Source organism: Branchiostoma lanceolatum, chromosome 13 (assembly GCF_035083965.1).
Source record: "Branchiostoma lanceolatum isolate klBraLanc5 chromosome 13, klBraLanc5.hap2, whole genome shotgun sequence".
Taxonomy (NCBI): domain Eukaryota; kingdom Metazoa; phylum Chordata; class Leptocardii; order Amphioxiformes; family Branchiostomatidae; genus Branchiostoma; species Branchiostoma lanceolatum.
The window spans coordinates 7,895,046-7,915,896 of record NC_089734.1 but is presented as its reverse complement, the minus strand read 5'-3'; the positions used below and the strand labels follow the sequence as shown (position 1 = coordinate 7,915,896).

Below are 20,851 nucleotides of genomic sequence, written 5' to 3'. Positions count from 1 at the left end.
TTTCAACATCTGATATGATATATGATAGGATTTTAATATTTCATTGAATTACAAGATGGCTTTTGGAAGAAAGTTTAGCATGCTCTTGTCCAGAATTGTGTAGGCTTTTAAGACTTCATTGAAGAACAAGATTCAAAAGTCTATCATGTTCTTGTGTAAGGATGTACTTTTCTACCTTCTCATCCAGTTGCAGGTAGAGCTGAGTTCTCTCCTCCTCAAACTTGCGCATCTCTTCATCGCTCACAGCCACAGCCTGGACGTTGGCATTGTTGTTCACGGCCTCGATGGTGGGCGGCGCGGGGGTGTTGTCCACCACAGCAGACTTGTCAGCCAGAATACCCTTCAGTACGTCCACAGGGACAGCATCACCTGGGAACGGTTCAACATTCGTAAGCTGGGATAATAAACAACAGCTTTCCTGTCAGGTTGTCCATTCTGAAGAAAAGTTAGGATCATGATGATGCAAAAATGCTTTAGTCAAGTCACTTTAGAAAACTCATGATCTTATATAAAATGTGTATTGACTATTGGTTTGAGTACACCTCCCACTGACGCCCATCCCGGCATATGCGGCAGGATAAAGTACTTAGTACATACTTAGTAAGAAAGTACTAGTCTGGAAATTTCTATGATCTCCTCTTTTTAATGACATATTCATATTGAGGTAACAATAAGTGATGCTTAACTAGGACAATTTGGACCAATATGTTTTTCTAAAGAGTAAGAAAGACGATTTCTTTAAGTTCTAATAATGTGCATCATTACACAACATACATGTAGCAATATAGCTGCCTTCAATAAGAATTTAATAGCCAATATTCAGATGAAGGATTCATTCCATAGTTGTCTGGAATCAGTTAATAATTCATCATGCATATCTTGTATTTATCATGTATATCTAGATTAAAATGAAATCTGTGCAATCTGATACACAGCATCCTGAGTACAGCTCTCCCTTCAAAGAGTCACTAACACTATATACCGAAACTACTCGTACACAGTAAGTAGGTTAGAGGAGTTAGGCAGAATAGTAAGAATGGGATAAGTTCTGAAGACATCCTGGGGACTTACATTGTGCTGCATGCAGAAGCAGGGAGGGTGGCAAGGGGCAAGGAGAAAGAGAGAGAGAATGGCTAGTTGAGTACGACATGGGAATCTAACACCCCATCACACACAGCTGCATTGCAGTTTCATGTAATGTCTTTCTGTTGAAGTCTTGTAGAAGGGCACAGTTCGTGATATAATTGATGTTTTGTAATCAGTTTTGCTTTGGTCGACAAATAAAGGGAATTTGGAAACTGGAAAAAGCTACATAGATTTTCGAAATTTCTTCCTGAAAGAAAAGTATTGGCAAGTTTTGACCTGTGGTTGGGTGTGAATGTGGTGGTTTAATGCTGCAAATAGGAGAGATGACTTAATTTGTTGGATTTAGTGCTAAAATCGGGTGAATTGTTAGAATGTGATGTTGTGTAGCATGCAAACAAATATGACATCTATTAGAACAGAAATTTATCAGTAAAATTCAAATCAATAGTCAATGATAATGAATGACATGCTAAGAGATAGAATTATGTCTACCACAAAATTATGACATACTGTAGACTAAAAGACAAACTATATAAGTATAATAGATTAAAGAAAGTTTTGAAAAAGCACAGAAAAAGACAAAGTGTATCTATAATTCAGCATCAAATGTTACCAACACATCACAGGGTATTATGTGGTAAAGGAAGAACTTACTGTCTAGAAGGGCAGGATCAGTAAGATCTAAGGTTTCTTGAGTCAGAAAGAGAAATTTGAGGTGAATATGACATTTTGAGCAGGAAAGAATAGAACAGGTAGAAAGTGGAAAGGAAGGAAGAAGAAAATATATGTCTTTCTGGTGATGCATAAGATATGTGATTTGGTGATAAATGGTAAGACATGAAATATGATGAGTGCTGAATTTTCGATTTTTCTTCACATTGGTCGGTTCTAGAAGTGTGAATACCTTTTTCGAACAAATTCACATATAGATCTACAAGATCATACAAATGAAAGTTCTGTTCCAAAGTACAGTATCAGCATACTTGCAAAGTTCAGATGAAATGAGAAGCAATGGATGTAGTGACATCTACAGGAGGGATGGCCAATGATTAACACTACGGATATACTCATACTTACCAAGCCCATACTTGGACACCTCAGCCTCGTACCGCTGCAGCAAAGCGCGTAGCTTTGCGTTCTTTTCCTTCTCCTTCTCGTACTTTTTCCTCCATTCCTCTGCGGTAAGCTCCAGGTTGACAGTAACAGTGTTCTTGATTGTCTTGGCTCGCTGGCCGAACATGAGGGTGGACTTGGTCTCGAACTCGTTGTAGGAGGACGGGGAAGCACAGATGATGATGGTGGTACGTGAGTTTCCACCCAGCGCCTCCTGGAGGATTCTGGTCATCTTGCTGTCTCGATAGGGGATGTACGCTTTCTGTGGGAAAGAAAAACACAGCAATGTACTAATTAGATAAGTCCATAGGAATGATTCTTAAGGTTTAGGTCATGTACTTATAAAAGGGTCTTGGTTTTTGCAAGGCTTGTTACTGACAAGTACAGGTTAGCAATATCCTGATAGGGAGGATTCTGGTAATTTTGCTGTCTCGATAAGGGATGTACGCTTTCTGTTGGAAAGAAAATCAGCAGCGTACTTCAGATTAAAATTGGACTCTAAGCCCTCAAGATTTTTAGAGGATTGATTCAAGCTTAGGGCTTATACTTATAGATACATTTCAGTTTTTGCAAGGTTTTCCACTGAAAACTATAGAAAAGCAATGTAATAATAGGGATGATATTACCTTTCCTTCAGCTAATGCAGAGACAACATTTCCCAGGGCAGACAAAGATTTGTTGATGTTCTTGGCTTCATCCAGCACAGTGCCCTCAGCACCAGTCTTGCTCACCTACAGAAGTGGTATTAAAGGAAATGTATCAGTACTAGTCTTAAGAGAATATTTATTAATCTATATTCAACTGTTGAGTGGAAAGTACTCGGTTTGAATTCACAGCAATGGAATTTGTAAACAGAGAACTTAAATGGTACCAATTTTAAATTTCCAGTTTTGGCCCTTCATATATCCTCTTTTTTCCGTCCTCATATAATTCACATTCAGTTTGAGATTCTATTCCATTACTGCAGCACTAAGCAGTTTAAAAGAGACTCTGTGCTGCCATTCAGGAACTGATGAAGTCTCAACAGAAGATCCCGACCTTTTCACTGCCAGCCAAGTCGACCAGATAGAGTTTCCCATGCAGCTTCTTCTCTGTCTCCAGATTCTCCTGCTTGACATGGATGAGGAAGATACTGTGGCTGCGGGAGCTGTGCTCGTTCATGTCTGGGTGGGGAACACAGAGTCAGCCATTACAGGTAGATGTCATATGTCAATATTCCAATGGTTGGTTAGGAGTTTTAAATGGGTAATTGCATGATTGTCAACTCACTTTGTTACATTTATCCAATAGTTTGACTTGAATTAGGACTTCAAGCAATCGTCTTGAAAACGCATTCAGATATTTCTAATCTATCTTTACGGTAAACAGTACAACAACTTTTTAATTCCGTGGATTTCATATAAGTCTTGGTCAGTTTTGGTCATTGATGCAATGCTGTTTTGCTTTTGATTAATCAATTCTGAAAAAATCAAAGCGATTCAGTACTGTCTACATTGAGTACCATGTGCTGCTATGCTGATTTTAAAATTTGAAGTTTGAACTTCAAGTATCTCCAGAATCATGTACAGAAGATAAGTCGTGAAAAGAAGGCTGAACTCACTTGTTACAGCCACGTGTCTGTTGCTTTTGCCTTCATCTATTGTGTCCATCACCTCCTCTGGACTTGACACAAACCGCTCGGTTGCACCCTGAAAAAATCCACATGTTCAGACAACCTTTCTCAAAAAACTCGGAGCTGGCTCAATATACATAAGTAAGACATTGCCTTCTTGCAAATATTTTTGTCTTAACCAGTTTATCAGGCATGTTTGAGATATCTTTGTATGTAATTAATTGTTGCAACAAATGGTAAACAATCTTACCTTGACGTAGGGAACCCTGTTCTTGTCTTCATGTACCGACAGGTTAGTCTTTTGTACTGGAAGGAAGTTGAACATTTTATCAGTCATTGTACAAACAGGAATATGACTCAGCACTGTACTAAACTATAACTACTGCAAATACCTTGATCACACAGTGCTGTGGACAATGCGACATAACTTCATGTTCTCTAAACAGGCAATGCATGCATTGTACATTATGCCATTGCTCTATGCCTATTGCACACTCACAGCAATTGCATCCATCTACAGCCTTTAGATACTAGTCTACTCTCACTCTCAGAGCTACATGTTTATCGTTACACTTAACCTTCTCCCTGTTAAAGTAGCATTTTGGCACCAACTTTCTAATGGTTACAGGGTTAGGCAGCAGGGAGAAGGTTAAAGAGGCACAGCAATCAGTAAGAGAAGAACCGGGACAAACATACCATCAAGGAGATCCCTAATTTTGTCCATGTAAATTTCAAAATAAGAAACCTGTAGTGAGGAGGAAACAGAGAGAAGAAAGAAGTCAGCCCCCACCACTAACAATAACTGCAACACTTACCATCCAGAAGGTCTCTAATTTTGTCCATGTAAACCTCAACATATGTCACCTTTTGGGAGAGATGAATTAGAAGTTCAGTCGCATGAACAAGCCAAACAGTATTTACCGGTATATCACATTCATGGACGTACATGTACAGCATGCACACTGTTTTTGAACATGTACACAGTTCCTTTCATGATATTTCTTTGTATTTAGTGCATACATTTTTGCAGCAAGCTGCATTATCTAACACCTTGTTCTTTAAGATCTGTGACAGAACTAGGAAGTACCCATTAACCCTTTTCAGCCAAGCTGCTGATAGAAGATCATCAGTAGTTGGGATGAATAGGATTATTGGCATGGATTTCTAGCATGACAAAAACACACATTAAGTTCACACGTACCACACCATGTAATCTGACAAATAACACAAAAGTAACAACGAATGAAAATAAAAGCAAAATGTAATGGATACCATGCACAATAATACACTGCAAAAAGGCAATCCAATGTATTCCAACACATTCAGTGGTGCAAACGTAAGGGTATACAAATGTACTAGAACAACATATCAAGATGAATAAGGAGGTCGTCACACAAAATAGGCATGGCTCAATGGAGAAGACGCACAGGAAATAATCTACCTTAAAAAAAATTAAGAAATAGCATCAATGTTTTGAAAACAACATACATAAACTAAGGACTGTGCCAGAAGAAACAAAATAAAAATGGGTAGGTGCAAGCAGATACTTCTTTTGTTTTTTTACGAAACTTTTGTACGTACATCTAGACATGTTGAACCGTTTCATTTGAACTGCTATAATAGTGACTATACTTTTTCTTTCCTGGCATAGTCCTTACAAGTCAAATGACTAAGGTTCTGTGTGCTTGTGAATGATCTGCTTCCATGCTTGCAGTGTCGAGCCAGGACAGGGACACTCCAGCTGTGAGAAAGGCGACAGTTACCAACCCGAACCACCTACCTTGATATGGAACTCAAGGTTTTCATCCATACTGTAGATATGGTTGAAAATATCGTCAACGATGCGAGGGATGATGCCACGCTGGATGGGATCGTGGAGAACGCCCTGCGAAGGGAAGCGTAGATAGCTCCGTGGTTAGAGTCTTACCGACAGCATGCAGTGTCTTCCACAAGCCTTTTCGACAGCATGGTGAGATACATGTACGGGGAAAACTCTTTGTAATCTCAACTAAAAAAAATAAGGGGCTGAAACAACAGAGAGTCTAATTTGTGTGAAACTAGACCAAAGAACATGGGTTTGAACATGTCTAAAAAAAATCTGCATGGAGACAAACATATAGCCATGGGGACTGAAAAAAAATTGGTCAGGGGGAGGGAAATGATGTTCACCATGCTGTTTTCTAAGCTGTGGAAGACACTGCTTCAGTCTTGTTTCTTGTTTACCACTTGCCTTTATATGGAACTCAAGGTTTTCGTCCATACTGTAGATATGGTTGAAGATGTCGTCCACAATACGTGGTATGATGCCCCGCTGTGAAAAGTCATGTAGTACTCCCTGGAACGTACATGGGGGTCAGTACAGTCACATACAAGTACAGAGTATAGCTTGGACTCAACTGATTCTTACAGTCTTCATCTTACACAAGCCCAAATCGATGTGTTCACTGGTTAACTACCTTGTTTTTTCAAGTACATATGTATGGAGAAATAGCAATTAGTTATGAAAATTTATCATTTTATTACTTTTGACAAAACCTTTTTTGCTGTTAGTAAGATTAATACCTGTATCTGTATCAATTTAGGGCTGTGCCAGGAAAAATAATTGTGACAGAAGTCAGCAATAAGAAACACAATTTTGGTATTTCACAAACCTGCCTCCTGCAACTCTTCTGATTATCCTGGTACAACCCTCTGGCCATCCAAATTTTACTCTGTACTTCATCAGTTACTGATTTCCCATCACTTCATCTAGATCAGCCTCACAATTAATGTGGCCATTATGCCTGGCTACTTCTAAACCTTTCCTTCTTTAATCCTCTTAAGGCACTTAATGGGCATCACAAATGAAGATGTATTTCCTTGATGCCTCATTTAAGGCTAAGTAAGCTACCAAGCAATCCTTTACGAGGCTTCTGTCTTCTAAGGTTTATTCTGTTATCTATTATTGAACTTCTCTTTGATTTCAATCCTGTCAAGCAGTGCTGCAAATGCTTTGTTTGCTGTAAGCTTGACATGGAAAAGAGTTTATAAACTCTATATCCCTTACCTCCATTGTATGTGTTTTCCCACTGGACGTCTGTCCATATGCGAATATTGTTCCATTGTAGCCATCCAGTACATCTACATGGAAAACATGAAGACAAAATAGTGTGAAAAACACTGCAAGAAAAGAAGAGAACAAATATGTCGTCTTGACTTGCACAAAATGTTTTGCATGTTCTGGTTTTGATATCCCTGACTAAAAAGAATCCACAAAGTCACATAGGTAACATGCAGGATACTGTTGTTCTAGTGACATGCAGGTTTTTGGGCTTTCATGTCACAGAATCGTCAAGATTACAATACAACTACAACTATTCTATATCTTTCAAACGACTGTGAACATACAAAATGATGCTATGGTAATTTTAACAGACCTTTGACGATAGCTTTGGCGGCGAGGTTGTAGACTTGTTCTTGTGTTGTTGTTGGCTTGAATACTCTGTCAAAGGTGAATACTTTGCCCTGCAATGCAACAAATGACAATTAAGTTCAACAAACTCATCACAGTCAAGTTTAAAACAATCCAAACCTAGACAACTACAGGGCCTGGGGGTAAGGTTAACCTTTGCTGATTTTCTAGCAGAATACAAGAAAGTTTATGAAGACAAGTGTTACACAATAAACAATGCATCATAGCGAGGAAAATATGATCAGCATCTTAAATACTAGTACACTTGCTTAGGCAAAGAAGGCAGAGTTCCTTACAAGCTGGAGGAAACACATGATTTTAAACATGTAATCAAAATTTAAACACTTTCAGAGAGTCGTAAAGATATACATCATAAAATTCTATGTCTTTGCAATTCTTTGCATACGCATCAAAAATTTAACTCTGACAAAGGTATCTACCCTCTTCTTTTACCTCCACGTACACAGGTAGAACAAATTTTCCATTCCTTTCTTCAATCAGAAATACATCAGCCCTTCTTTCAGTTTCTTTCTTTTCACTTACAGGCCTGCCCTACAATAAACAATACCTGGTCTTATGATCCCTTCCTACCAAGCAGACAATAAGGTAAGTCCCTAAATTGCTGTGACATTTCTGGGAGGATTACGGACTTTAAATCATGCCCCCACTGGGAAAGACTGCAGGAAAATGCCTTTATACAATAAGCTTGTTGTGGGCTAGGGTAGTCTATTTAACAGTAATCATGCACCCCTGTAAGCTGTAGAAAGGGTATCTGTTGCAGCAATTTCACAGTGGAGATCCCTTTCTGGCTACCACATGTGACAGCTATTAAGGGCAGAAAGGGGGCATTGTTTGTAGCATGCTCATGATCCTCCCCAGAGGCAAGACTGTAGCAGAGATTCTTAATTGTTAGACCAGACAATTGTACCCCATGTTATGATATTTTTCAGGTGCAGAAAGCCATTGGCAAAATGTACTTGCCTACCAGTACAGTAGCATGGAAAGGTAATGTTGACGATAGATCACATTCACAATACCATGGTTGCATTATCTTCATGCAAAGACGTGCGTTCTCTTACAAGTTCAACAGTAGGAACATAAACGTTGCAATTTGTATACATAGCACCTGATCCAAGGAAAACAGACTGAGCAATGTTTAAATTCTACCTTTTGTCCAGAATAAACAGGAGCACAGGTGAACAGCAACAATATCCATCATGTTCTATTGATACTGTTCTTTTCCTTTTGAGGTCCAACATGACCTTACAATAATCAACAATGTGAAAGACGGACAGAAAACAATGGCCATGACATTCTATCTTAAAACATTCTTTGGTTCTTTCCCTGTACTGACATTTATTAACTACCTGTTGGTACAAGGTCCTTGTTGTGATGGACCAACAGACTGTATAAAAACAAACTGTCTCCTATCTAAACTTTAAAGGTAGGTCATTCCATCTCCTACAGTAGCGGGTGCTGTGTGTTGGTGATGAAAAGATTTAGCCAGCGGTTACTAAAGAGGATGGTACCCAGGCACCCCCTTCCCACCACAAAAAACAGGCTATCTCCTATCTAAACTTAAAAGTCAGGTCCTTCTGTCTCCTAGCCCTACAGTAGCAGGTGCTGTGGCCTGTGTGTTGGTGGCCCAATTCTGACATCATCTAATCTAAATGTGGACTGTTGGGAGAAACCTGAGGAGAAGTCCAGGCTGTAAATGTTGACCTGAGGGTGACCTGGCTGGGCATGTTGGGCTGATGACAGCCCCAGGTTTGCTAAGCTGTTGTGGAATGTGGAAAACACTTCTCTTGTTAGCGCCCAGTGGCATAGGAGTCTAAGACAACAGGGAAGGACTGTGCAGTGTATGCATTGGCACTGAGCTGATACTGACCTGTTACACTTTGCAGTTCGATTGACATATGACAATATTTCTTAGACAAAATGGCTCTCTGTTTATTGAAAGTTGTTCACAATAACAAACAACTAATGATTTTGTTTCTTCAATCCTTTTCTGATTTATTTTTGACATTTGGACACTCAAAGGATACTTTTCTACTGATTGAAATTAAAACACATTGATATTCAAAATCTGTATGCTCACAGGGTTGCCTTTACATAAAGTGTAATAACTAAGACATATTTTCTGGATGAAAGTTCCGTCACATCAGTTAATACAATTCATATCATTATCAACTCTGAGGGAAACATTTGTTAATTGAAATTTCAGTGCAACACCCTTGGGCAAGTCAAATGACTAATTAGAATGCCTGGCATGACCTGTAACATGCATGTGGAATTTGTACATGTGCATGTGCATTCTGCCATTCCAAGTCTTCAAAGACCTACAAGAGCCAAAGATGGAAGGTGAAAGTGATGTGAATACTGATGATGGTAGCTGTGTTGCTTGATGCGCATTGCCAGCTTTCCTGTGATCCCTGAGACAGAATGTACCTGAGTATCCTTTGTAAAAGTTAATGACTTTCTTTCATGTGGCAGTGTCTCAATTCAAGCAAATGTCTTTGGAATTAAACAGCCCTCAAAAAGCCAGACAACATTTCCATTTTCTTGGAAATTTGTGAAAACTGCATGAAATGCCATTGACTTGTGAGTTGGTAATATTTATCATCATGAATTTCAAAAGACCAAATAAGTTACTATTAGTTTGATTGGACTTGATGGTCAGTAACATGGATCACTGGGATGGATTCTACCAAGGACACTTTATCTGCAACCTGAGGTCAAAGCAGCGTTCTATCACTGAAGCCTTTGATAGGGCAACTACAAATTACCGTGGATTGGTATTTTACATGGCTGCGTTTAATATTCTGGACACACAGCCTGTGATGGAGTGGGACTATTAGGAGTTAAAACAAAATGAGTCATGAGACATGGTAACGGTGGCACTGAGATTACCATTTATGGTGCTTTCTTATTGAGTAGAAAACGAGCACCGCCACTGTAATGGCATAACTGGAAAGGACACATTGGAAATTATTCAGTCTGCGTGTGAACTTGCACATATATTTTCAATACAGAACAAATCTTATATTTTGTTCCAATAGGTCAAAACACGTTGATTAAGCTGCTGTACAAGGGCAGGACTCTGAGATTCTATCATCAAATATTAATGGCTACTAAAGATCCAAAGACATAAAAGCAGCAGTCATACAGCCCCTATTATCCAACAGAATCTCCATATAAATCAAAATAAAGATACTTACTTAGAATATCCTCTGACATTCATATTTTAGGTGCTTTAGTAGGATACAGTAACCTTTTTCATGCTAAGGGCCTATTTATTCACCAAATGTGTTTGATGCAGTGACATGTCAGTAGGGAGAAGGTTAAGTAGAAGCTGCACATACACAAACTGCTACATCCTGTCTGGCACAGTCATGTGACCGTCTGCTAATGGACTTTGACATCACAAAAGTCCTCTGGTACAGAAACGGTATTAGCTATGTAGGTACAAGGGTACCATTGTACTGGCAGCCTTTATTTTACCATACTATACAGGTAGTTTACCGTACAATTGATTAACCTAGCTGTGCTAAACGATGGTAGAGCTTGCTGCACTTATTGCGACGTTACTTTCTTTTTGATTTCTCAACTCAAACTTATGCAAAATACTGTACGTCTTCAGATCATGATGATTCATAGTCATACATACTTTCTTACAAGTAACAACTCTTCAAGTCAAATGTAGCAAAGAAAATTCAATTTCAAAGTTTAACTTATACTATCAACCTTTGCTGCATTTATCAAATGATCAAAACCCCTAATCAATCAACTGGTGACCTAAAATACTTTATGCAACAATCAGTCTACCTTTACCGTAGTAGCAAAGCAAATAGATTTTTTTTTGTGGAAAGACAATGGAAAGCTAAAGAGCTATCACAAAGCACAAATCAGAAGTGTTATAACCATGGCATGGCTGATTCCAATAAAAGCAACTGTCCTAGTTTGTCAAACATGTCAACCTTGTATTGTTTTTTTTTCTTCAAAATTACCATTATGATTGATATGCAAGGTCATGAGGTCACCACCCAAATGTTGATACATAAGCACTTGGTAACAGGTGCAACTGCAGATGCTAAATATACATCTGGCTGCATTGTTATACTGTACCCGTTGATCTCTAGTCCTTTCAATACCTTAGGCTGCTAATTTGTTACATATCACAGTACAGCCTGAAAGATTGGTGTTCTGGTCTTTAACTTCTGTGCATTTTGTAAATACTTTCTGTCCATTGGGAATCTCTGATAACTTGCAACCATTTCCTGAGAGTCATTTCAAACTACATGTATAGTATATAAGTCTGGGGTGAAGGCTGCTCACTTTTCTGTTACAGAATTACTACTGACTACCAAAACACAACTGTTACAAAAGTGTGCCTGAGATCACCATGTCATTCCTCCAACCATCACATTGAAGCGATATCAAAGAAGAATTTCTGGCACTGAAAAGGCGCTCTGCAGCTGACAGTTGTGAGGGACCCTCTGGTGCGAATTGTTGACTGACATGCTAATCAGCCTGACATTCGCATCATGGCGAGGAGAGAGAGATTTTGACTGGCTTGGATATTGATACCCAAGATGATTTGACTAACTATGTTATTCATTCATCTTTGAGAGTGACGCCTGATCAAAACCTGTCCCTTTCTAGCCAGGGGCATCACATATTCAGGGAAAGCAACTTCAAGCAGATAACGTCTCAGTTGATTCTGATTTGATGATAACCGTAGAATGTGTCTGGTGATGTACAAAATGTATTATGGTTTATGATTATGAGATAGCTGCTGGCTCTAGATTCAGTCTTGGAATTCCCTTGTAGTCTCTATACTGAATTCTTACATAAGATCCATGGCGACAGCAATCATTTTAAATACCGTGGTAGCAAGTACAGTATATTTGCATAATTTTGCACGTCGCTGCCCAATTGGCTTTCTACCAGAAGAACAATCGGGGAAAATGCTACAAGGAATACATATAGGAAGCCAGTGAATCAGACCAGACCAGACTAGAATATAATATTGTTTCTGGATATGTTAATCCAGACCTTTGATAGATTGTTGCTAATGTGTTTCTGCCAGCATGCCACTTGCGTGATGTCTGCGTGAGCCACGCAGTGCTCCCATTGACGTCACCGCCTACTGGGACCATCAACCTCTCTACATTCTGCCACCTCCAAATCATCAGGGCTAGATTCAGCATACATACATAGCAAAGCTTGCAATCCACTGAAATGACTAACATACAATTTAAAATTGATTTTCCTCCATACTCTTTTCCTAATTGACATTGCTCAAGGGCAATACAAGTCCATTGTAGGTGTTGAATATTCGCTTGAAACATTTCCAAACAACAAATCTAGAAATCATTCTTGTATAACTGCAAAAATAATCATGGTCATTTGGATTTAAAAATCAGACATTTTTCAAAGACTGAAAAAGGTACATTTGTTACTTTCATCATAGTACTTCAATAACTGTCAAAACTCATGTAAAATGTATGGTCTAAGCAGTAAGATAAAGTGTCAATTAACAGTTTCTATAACACCCTTTGCCCACCTGTCTGCTACTGGAGGTGGTCGGGTGACGTCATACCTGGACAAACATTACGCCTACCTGCTAAACTGTCAAAATTGCAGGCTTGTGTACGGTAGTTTTGTACTGTACGCACTATCATTTCACAGAAGGTGTCACCTTCAGGAAGATATCTCTCATCAACTATGAAAAATCTACTGTAATTAAAACACAGGTGGAAACAAATCATTGTTTCATGCATTACCCTGCCCAAAACACAGAGGCGTTAATAAGTAATCCATAATTAGATGAGATTACAATGGTAGACTATGGTGAAACAGCTATGAGTTGTTAAAAAAACAAATTCAAACCAGATTTTAAAGCCCCACCCTTCTTCTAGCAGTAACTGACCCGACTGTGTTATCGACCATGCACATACAACTTTTAAATAATAGATAGGATAATTTCTATCCAGAGGTTAAAGTATGGATTACGTATAATACTATTCAGACATCATATAATGCAGTAATGATATGGTAGAGAGAAATAGCAATATATCTCTATTGTGTATTGTCTCCTAATTAAGGGGCGAAGTCAAACAAAAGTACATTTGTATGCATATGCTATCAATGAAAACACAATGCCATTCAGTCTTAAACAGTCACAAATTACATGTCTACATTACACATTCACAAAATTTAAATGTTGAATGTAACCAATAGGAAACAACTGGAACTGTTGTGGCTGATTCTGTGGATGGGGTATCAAATGAACAGCAGCTGTCTTTACCTGTATACAGTTGAATTTCAGTCAATTACATTTAAAATCGATACACAGTATATGGGCCCTGTTTATGTAGTGTACTTTGATCTATTGTTCTCCTGGCTTCCCTGACAAGGTAGTTATTCTGGCCACAGGACCACTACTTTATGCACTGACCTGTGCAGGGACCTGTGGGGTCCTTTAACCTATGGCCTATTTTGTAAATTAACCTCAGGACAAACCAGCATGGAACTTTCTTAAATCTAGCAGACACACTTTCTTTGCTCCTGACCGATGAAATCCTATACCCAAAATTGGGAATTCCACAAGGAGTTACATTAGAAGACGTTTTCCCTTGGGGCAAAGAAGTGGTAATTGCTTTGAAACATCAGATAATAATACTGTTCAACCAAGAAATCATCTAGCTGCCACCAATTTCTGACATATGTCACATATAATCTATGTAATGTTCAACAGAATGTTTTGTTTCAGCACATACAGTTTGATGAGCATAATTCATTGTTGGAAATTTGACATTCAGGGAATATTTACAGACAATTCAATCTTTACAACTAGATAAGATTTGGACTTCCGGACATTTTTAGTGGCATTTATCTCTCTTCTTCAGTATTACTAGTTCTGCCAGGTTATTTTAGTGACGCTGAAGAAGAGTGATAGATGTCATTCCAAACATCCGGAAGTAATCTTTGTCTTATCCAGTGGCTAGAATTGAATTGTCTGTAAACAAAGACAAGCATTATATAGTTCTATTCGCCTCATCCTTTAATGCAAAAAGGGACTAAGCTTGGACAGAAAATTTCTCTGAAGGTGGTCTACACAAGGCTGACCTTTGCTACCTTCATACAAAGTCTACTGACGTACTGGTGCTCTCTCAACAAACAAACATGGACCGAGAGGGAAACAGTATCAGTTACTTTAGGACTTCTATTCCAAATAAACAAAATTCCAAGGTGTTCAGTTTTCATCTGTCTTCAAATATTGTCAAATTCATACATGCTCGCATATATCAAGAATTTAGGTATGCAAAAGACTAAATGTACAACAATCAGTATGCAGGTACAAGCTAAATTGCAGCCAATAGAGGGTCAGGCAATTGCTGACTCGGTAAGTAACAAATTTCCATGAAATGTGACTCGTGTTCTCGCATATAGGCTATAAACTACCAGGTCAAGCAAATGGGGCATGAGTTGTATGTAAATTGCTGTCGTAACAATGTCAGGCTGGTTGCCAACTGTTACTGTGACGTATGAGAAGTCTGGGTCATTATCAGGAACAAAATTAAAGGGTCCTGTATTACTTTTACCAGGGTGAAAAATGCACAGACTGTAACATAGCTGATTTGACTGGGAAATTGTCTGGATTATATGCATACACTGTAGGAGCTAGGACAATAAATTTTTGCCGTTTTTCATGGGTCAGTAACTGAGTAAGAAAGTTCAAACAATATATCATATTGGTATCTTTCCAATGGTAGACTAAGTACAAAGATTGCTGAATTACCATATTTTCATTAAAAATTATTCCCCAACATTTTGTTGTTGCTGCAAATACTTTCCTCCCCACCGACACTAGTGTCATTTTATGTTACGTCTGACAAAGTTTGTGTTTATTCTGGCTATACAGTATACATGTACATATACACAAAATGTACATGTATAATATATACAGTGTAAAACACACCATAAAAGGTCCCCCCCCCTTTCCTTACTTCTTTGGAAGCCTCCAGTCGCTAAAGTAAAATGGAGCACCTGAGCTTCTACCAGTGATTGTCATTGAAAGCCATCCTTTATATCCATTGGTTTCTGGCCTCTAGGGATATCCCATTCATTTGTACCTGGGAGAGGCAGATGGTACCTATATGTTAAAATAATTTATCACATTCCAGTGACAGCATTCCTCTACTCTCATACATTGAAATGATCACTTGAAGTCACTCATGACAAATAGGTAAATGGGTATGGATATTGATACCTTGATTCCAGTCATTAATAACAGAAGAAACATACCTGGATTTGATAAAGCGGAACAAAAATTAGAATAGATGACTGCTCTCTGCTTTTATTCAACTGCATTTTAAACCTTTTCCTTCAATTATTCACTACATCTATACCGAGTAGGGCTACCTCCAGCCTTCATTTCTTTTCTGTCCCACTCACTGTTTGGAAGGCTGTGTTTGTTGTAAACTCTGTAAAAAATTCTAAAGCTTACAAAAATATATTCTCATCAATTTCATGTCATGACTCATGAGGTTGACACCGTTTTTTGATGGACGGGGTAAAATTTTTCTGTCCCAACAAGAAAATTTTTGTCCTAAGATGCAACTGGTCTACATGCAGGGGCAGGCCTTGGAGACAGCCCTGATACTGACATGAGCATGCACTTCAAGCCTCTGCAGAGGTCAAAATGCTCTGTTCCCCTACAAACAACAAGCATGCCTCCTGCAGATATTTGCGAGACAAATACCTTGAATAAACCATGTTCATAAATAAAGGAGGTTAACCAGTGAGTTTTGCCAGTCAGCCCCCAGAATACAAAGTACATAGCAGACACCAAAGTGAATAAAACATCACGTCATGTAATCAAAACGCCCCCTGCCTTGGCAATCTTCCGAACATTTGTAAATCCATGTAAAAGGAGTGGCTTGCATGAACAAATTGAAAAGACTGAGTGCCACAGCCTTTTTCAATTCTTTATCTGTTTTTCATAGCAATGATGACTCTGATATGTACAAACAACACATTTTGAGTGAGATGGTGATGATTTACTAGACAACTAACCATTATAATTTACTGACATCTTTCTCTCATCTGGCATCCTGCTGTCATTACATGGATAGCCCTCCCCACAAAATAGGGGGACAACACACATCATTACACCCCAAACCATCTGTTACAAACTAGCAGCTCCTCCAGTACATCATGAAACTTCATGATGATCCTTGTTTATAGGCAGCATGCACTGCCTGGAATGGGTTAGATCACTGATCAGTGTCAGAAACATGGCTGCCAAAGCATGCCCGTAGCCAGGATTTTGAATGGGGGGGTTCGTTTTCATGTTTGAGGGACCAGCGAGCGCCGTAGGCGCGAGACGAGTGCCGCAGGCGCGAGCTTTCTAGGGGGGTCCGGGGGTATTTCCCCCCGGAAAATTTTAAAAATTGAACCTTCTGATATGGCATTTCCTGTGTTTTTGAGAGGGTTTTAAATAGAGAAATCAGAGACAAAGTTAGCAGTTTTTTCTAGGAATTCCAGCTCCGCTGGTGTGATACAAATAAGTCCGCCTAGAAAAAAACAACCTTGTACATTAAAAAGTGGACCTTCGCGCGTTTCAAATTCTAAGAATTGAACCTTCTGAAAGGGCATTTTCTGTGTTTTTGAGAGAAATTCAGAGGAAAAATCAGAGACAAAGTTTTTTCTAGCATTCTAGCTTCTGTGGCGTTGCTGGTGATACAAGTAAGTCCGCCTTGAAAAAAATCTTGAACATTTAAAAGTGGACCTTCAAGCCTGAAAAAGTGGACCTTCAAGCCTAAAAAAGTGGACCTTCAAGCCTGTGGGGGGGTTCGGACGAACCCCCCGAACCCCCCCTGGCTACGGGCATGCAAAGGTACAGGAATAAAAAAAGAGAAAGAAATTGGATATTGAAATGATTTCAATACATAAAACAGACATATATTGATATATGGTAGGCATGCACAACAAAACTTTTGAACAAGTATTACATGTACATGAACCAAATGTGTTTGGTACACATTTGATTACTTGACATATAACAAACTAAAGAAAGCTAGTGTCTACTTCATAACACTGTATGTACTGTACAATTGCTCCGTTCTAATAAATAGCTATTGAGACAGGTACAGTAAAAGCACCACTAAACAAGAATTTCAATAAGTAACAGAAATTATTGCAGATTCTTGTTAGAAATAAGCATTTGATTAGATCTATTGAATGCTTTTTGCAATAAAATATCAGTTGCTATTGATCAGATTTATTGTAATGTGCCTTTTTATTTCCATTCAATAAATACAGTTAGATGCAAAATGGTATTCTTGTAGATCTGCTAACAAGCAAAATCCTTACCCTAGAACAGCAGTTAGATTTATGTGGTCTCTAAGGGCTTGCAAAACCCTACCATTTGAAGCGTAGTAATGAAAGGGCCCATTCTAATCTTCATGACTCATTCTCCTTCATTTGGACTAACTATCTACACATATATTGCCTGTACGTAAAAGATGGAAGTGACTGAAACTGTTCACTGTAACAAGTGTTTCAAAACAGAGGTGTTTGACTGTGACATGATGCATTCATTGCCATATTGCAAGGAAAAACTATGATAGTATGATATATCCTTCTTTGCCAATCATTCTTTTGTAACAACTTGAACATACTATCATTCTTAAGCTTCCAAACTAATCTTTGGATACAGACATCAATCACCTGTTAAGCATTGCTTTCCAGAAATCTGACTTCATTTGGCAAAACTCTATCCTCCCTTGAGTGAAGCCATTAAAACAGAATGTATCACCTGAGGCCAGTTGGACAACAAACATGTGCCTTTTGACATTCTATCCCAGTGCCAGTGGTGATACTGAGGATTCTTCTGGGACAACAAATTGCCCTGACTTGCCTGATTGCAGACAACTATTACAAGCAACAAGGTATGACCAAGAAAAAAAGTCAGCTTGTTCTATAGCATGCAGCCAAGAAACCATGATCAGTCCTGACTGGCTGGCCTGTCCCTGTAGACTTAAGCTGCAATCAACCAGTACAAAGTTGAACCCTTAACAGAGCTTCCCATAAAAGCAGGAAAGTCAGGAACATTTTCATATAACACGTAAAACCAGCAATAAAATTCTTGACTACATACAGAGTTGCACCTTAAGATTAAGACACAGATATATGTACAAGAAACAGTACTATGTTGGTTTTACACTTTTTGGAGTAGGCATGGGAAATTGTCAGCAGATTCTTCTCCATCACTCTGACTGTGACATAAAAGTTTCAGTCTTGCAATCACTTCTTTAACAGCAAGCTTAATGTGTTACTTCTTCATGGTTTATGTTTTTACTGAAACAGTCTGAGGCAATTCAGATCCTGCAAGAGATAAACCTAGCTTTATGACAACCTGAGCAAACATATGCCAGTCTGCACTTTCAGCCTCTCCACCCACACCTGAATATTTTATAACCAGTGTCTCTGTGCCTGTGCTAATTCTCCATGGAGGATTGAGCCAGGCATCCATCATGCCACCCAATGGGTAGATAGCATGCAGTCTCCCTCACCTCCAGAGGAAGGGATGAAGACATCAAAGGGACAAAAGCTTCTACTGAAGGGATTCTGCACTGGGAATAGATTAACACCACTCGTTCTCCCTTGACATTCACCACAGGAGTTGGGAGCAATGAACCTCTGAATATTGGCTCTACTGTACTAACAAATACAAACCTGTACATCTCAGAAAAAAGTACTTGTCAGCTGTCACTGGTGCATAACTAATGTGGTACAGTTACACAAAGATCTTGTTTCACTGCAGTTTCACCAATTATATCTTGTTTATATCATTATCAACTTGGTAAGAATAATCAAATACAGGGCTCTTCAGTCTTGTAATGTAAGGGAATTAGAGATATAATGTATTCTTAATTTCTTATTTTCATTAGTTTTCTGACTACAAAACAAGCAAGAAAGCACATAATATTACCATCAAAAGATGTTACCAATGTTGTCTAAGCCCAGTGTTATAAAATGCTCCAAAGGTTGACCCATGACACAGTTTAAAGGTCATGGGAAATTTTGACTGTTGCTCTGGGATACGCTCAAGCACCTCAATCAAAATAACGTTGTTTCCTCCTTTATCTGCATTACCTTCTTCCACCCTGTAAAATCCAATCCTTTTACAAGCAGAGATGTAAAGAAAACAACTTAGTTTTTAAATATTTCTGTTCCATTACTGCAGATGGTAACACTTAATCATCCCAGACGTTCTCATCATACCAACAGCAAAGGTTCATGTCAAGTCAGTAGACACTAGACCATAAACACACTGCCTTTTCTCTCTTGCAGTTTCCATTGCCAACAACAGTCCAAATTTGGGGAGTGCTAGGCTGTGTGGATAGGGTTTATCTGGACCCATAAACAACAAGCACCATACACAATACAGAAAGCAATCTTTGCTATGTCTTGGGTGGCAAAACACTCTTCTTTTGGCAATGCAACTGGCAGACTGTTTGCTTCTTAATCCTTTAATCTGATGAAGGGCTTAGGAGAGATCTTGGTGGAGGTGTGCCCTTCTCTGGACGAATAGTTTCTTCTGTTGTGCTAGTTGTGTAAATTTGTTTCATTGGCTTCCATCAACTTTCTTCTTGTCACCTGCATTTCTTTTACCCTTGAAGTAAGTTTTGTTTTCTATTTCCCACACCCCATGATCCTGTCTGGTCTCCCCCAAATGATTAGCCTTATTTGTTTGCAACTGATTAAAAAAGTGTCAAATCTTCTTTACTTTCACACGGGTCTATTTGGAACAATACCTATTGAAGTCATTGTCACATGTGTGCAAACTGTGAGGACTAATTGAATTGCCATCTTCCTTTGTTATAGGTAGAGCAGACCTCACTACCTTTTTATAGGCAAATCACCCCTATAGATCAACAAAGGGAACAGGCTACATAGGTGGCTTCAGCCCCACAAAGCCTTTCAGAGTCAGAACCACAACAGCTACAGCACAAAGGAGACCTGCTTGCTTTGAAAATATCCACATTACATGCATTGTTGGTAGTCTTGTCTTGCTCTGTACGTTATTGGATGATGGTCCGGCTGACGACAAATCTTCATTATTCACTTCAAAATCATGCCCCTTACATGCCCTTGCTTAGATGTAGTCAGCTGCATAATAGAGTAATATCAATGCCAAGACTCCAATCACATATTCTTCTGATGCACTTAACTTCAGTTCAACCAATACATGTATTTCTGGGTCTACAGACCAATTTCATCAATCCTTACTGAATCTAGACAAAATTCACATGGACAATGACAAAACTGTCCTTGTCTTAATGAATGACGTGAGGCACACAGTAGTCAAAATGCCGGCCTGTATCGTGGACTACAAAAACAATCAATAATTGATCTCCTGGTATGACAGAGGAGAACGTCAGATTTCTCATGCATTGGATTGTATGGCTCTCCCAGCAGTATTAAATTTTGATTATGCCAGCAGAATAAGCACATCAATTTGAACAAGTGCCACAATTCTCCATTCTCTGGATATATCCTTGGTGAAAACATCGTTT

The 20,851-nt window shown here is 38.8% G+C and overlaps 1 protein-coding gene across 11 annotated transcripts in view; it reads right to left on the bottom strand.

The window, feature by feature from the left end:
- LOC136447201 (kinesin heavy chain-like) overlaps nucleotides 1–20,851 on the bottom strand; it is a 37,396-nt gene that overhangs the window by 15,790 nt on the left and 755 nt on the right. For 4 of the 11 annotated variants that reach the window (XM_066445915.1, XM_066445910.1, XM_066445905.1 and 1 more), the window contains exons 2-12: nucleotides 7,228–7,315; nucleotides 6,858–6,931; nucleotides 6,042–6,146; nucleotides 4,627–4,675; nucleotides 4,062–4,117; nucleotides 3,800–3,887; nucleotides 3,238–3,362; nucleotides 2,826–2,930; nucleotides 2,164–2,461; nucleotides 1,741–1,776; nucleotides 176–369 (exon numbers count right to left, since the gene is read on the bottom strand). In XM_066445915.1, the coding sequence (XP_066302012.1) occupies nucleotides 176–369; nucleotides 1,741–1,776; nucleotides 2,164–2,461; nucleotides 2,826–2,930; nucleotides 3,238–3,362; nucleotides 3,800–3,887; nucleotides 4,062–4,117; nucleotides 4,627–4,675; nucleotides 6,042–6,146; nucleotides 6,858–6,931; nucleotides 7,228–7,315 (1,218 nt within the window). Of the gene's footprint in view, nucleotides 1–175; nucleotides 370–1,740; nucleotides 1,777–2,163; nucleotides 2,462–2,825; nucleotides 2,931–3,237; nucleotides 3,363–3,799; nucleotides 3,888–4,061; nucleotides 4,152–4,507; nucleotides 4,557–4,626; nucleotides 4,676–5,591; nucleotides 5,697–6,041; nucleotides 6,147–6,857; nucleotides 6,932–7,227; nucleotides 7,316–20,851 lie in introns of those variants that run through there. The other 7 variants (XM_066445913.1, XM_066445914.1, XM_066445906.1 and 4 more) reach the window with 6 other exon arrangements.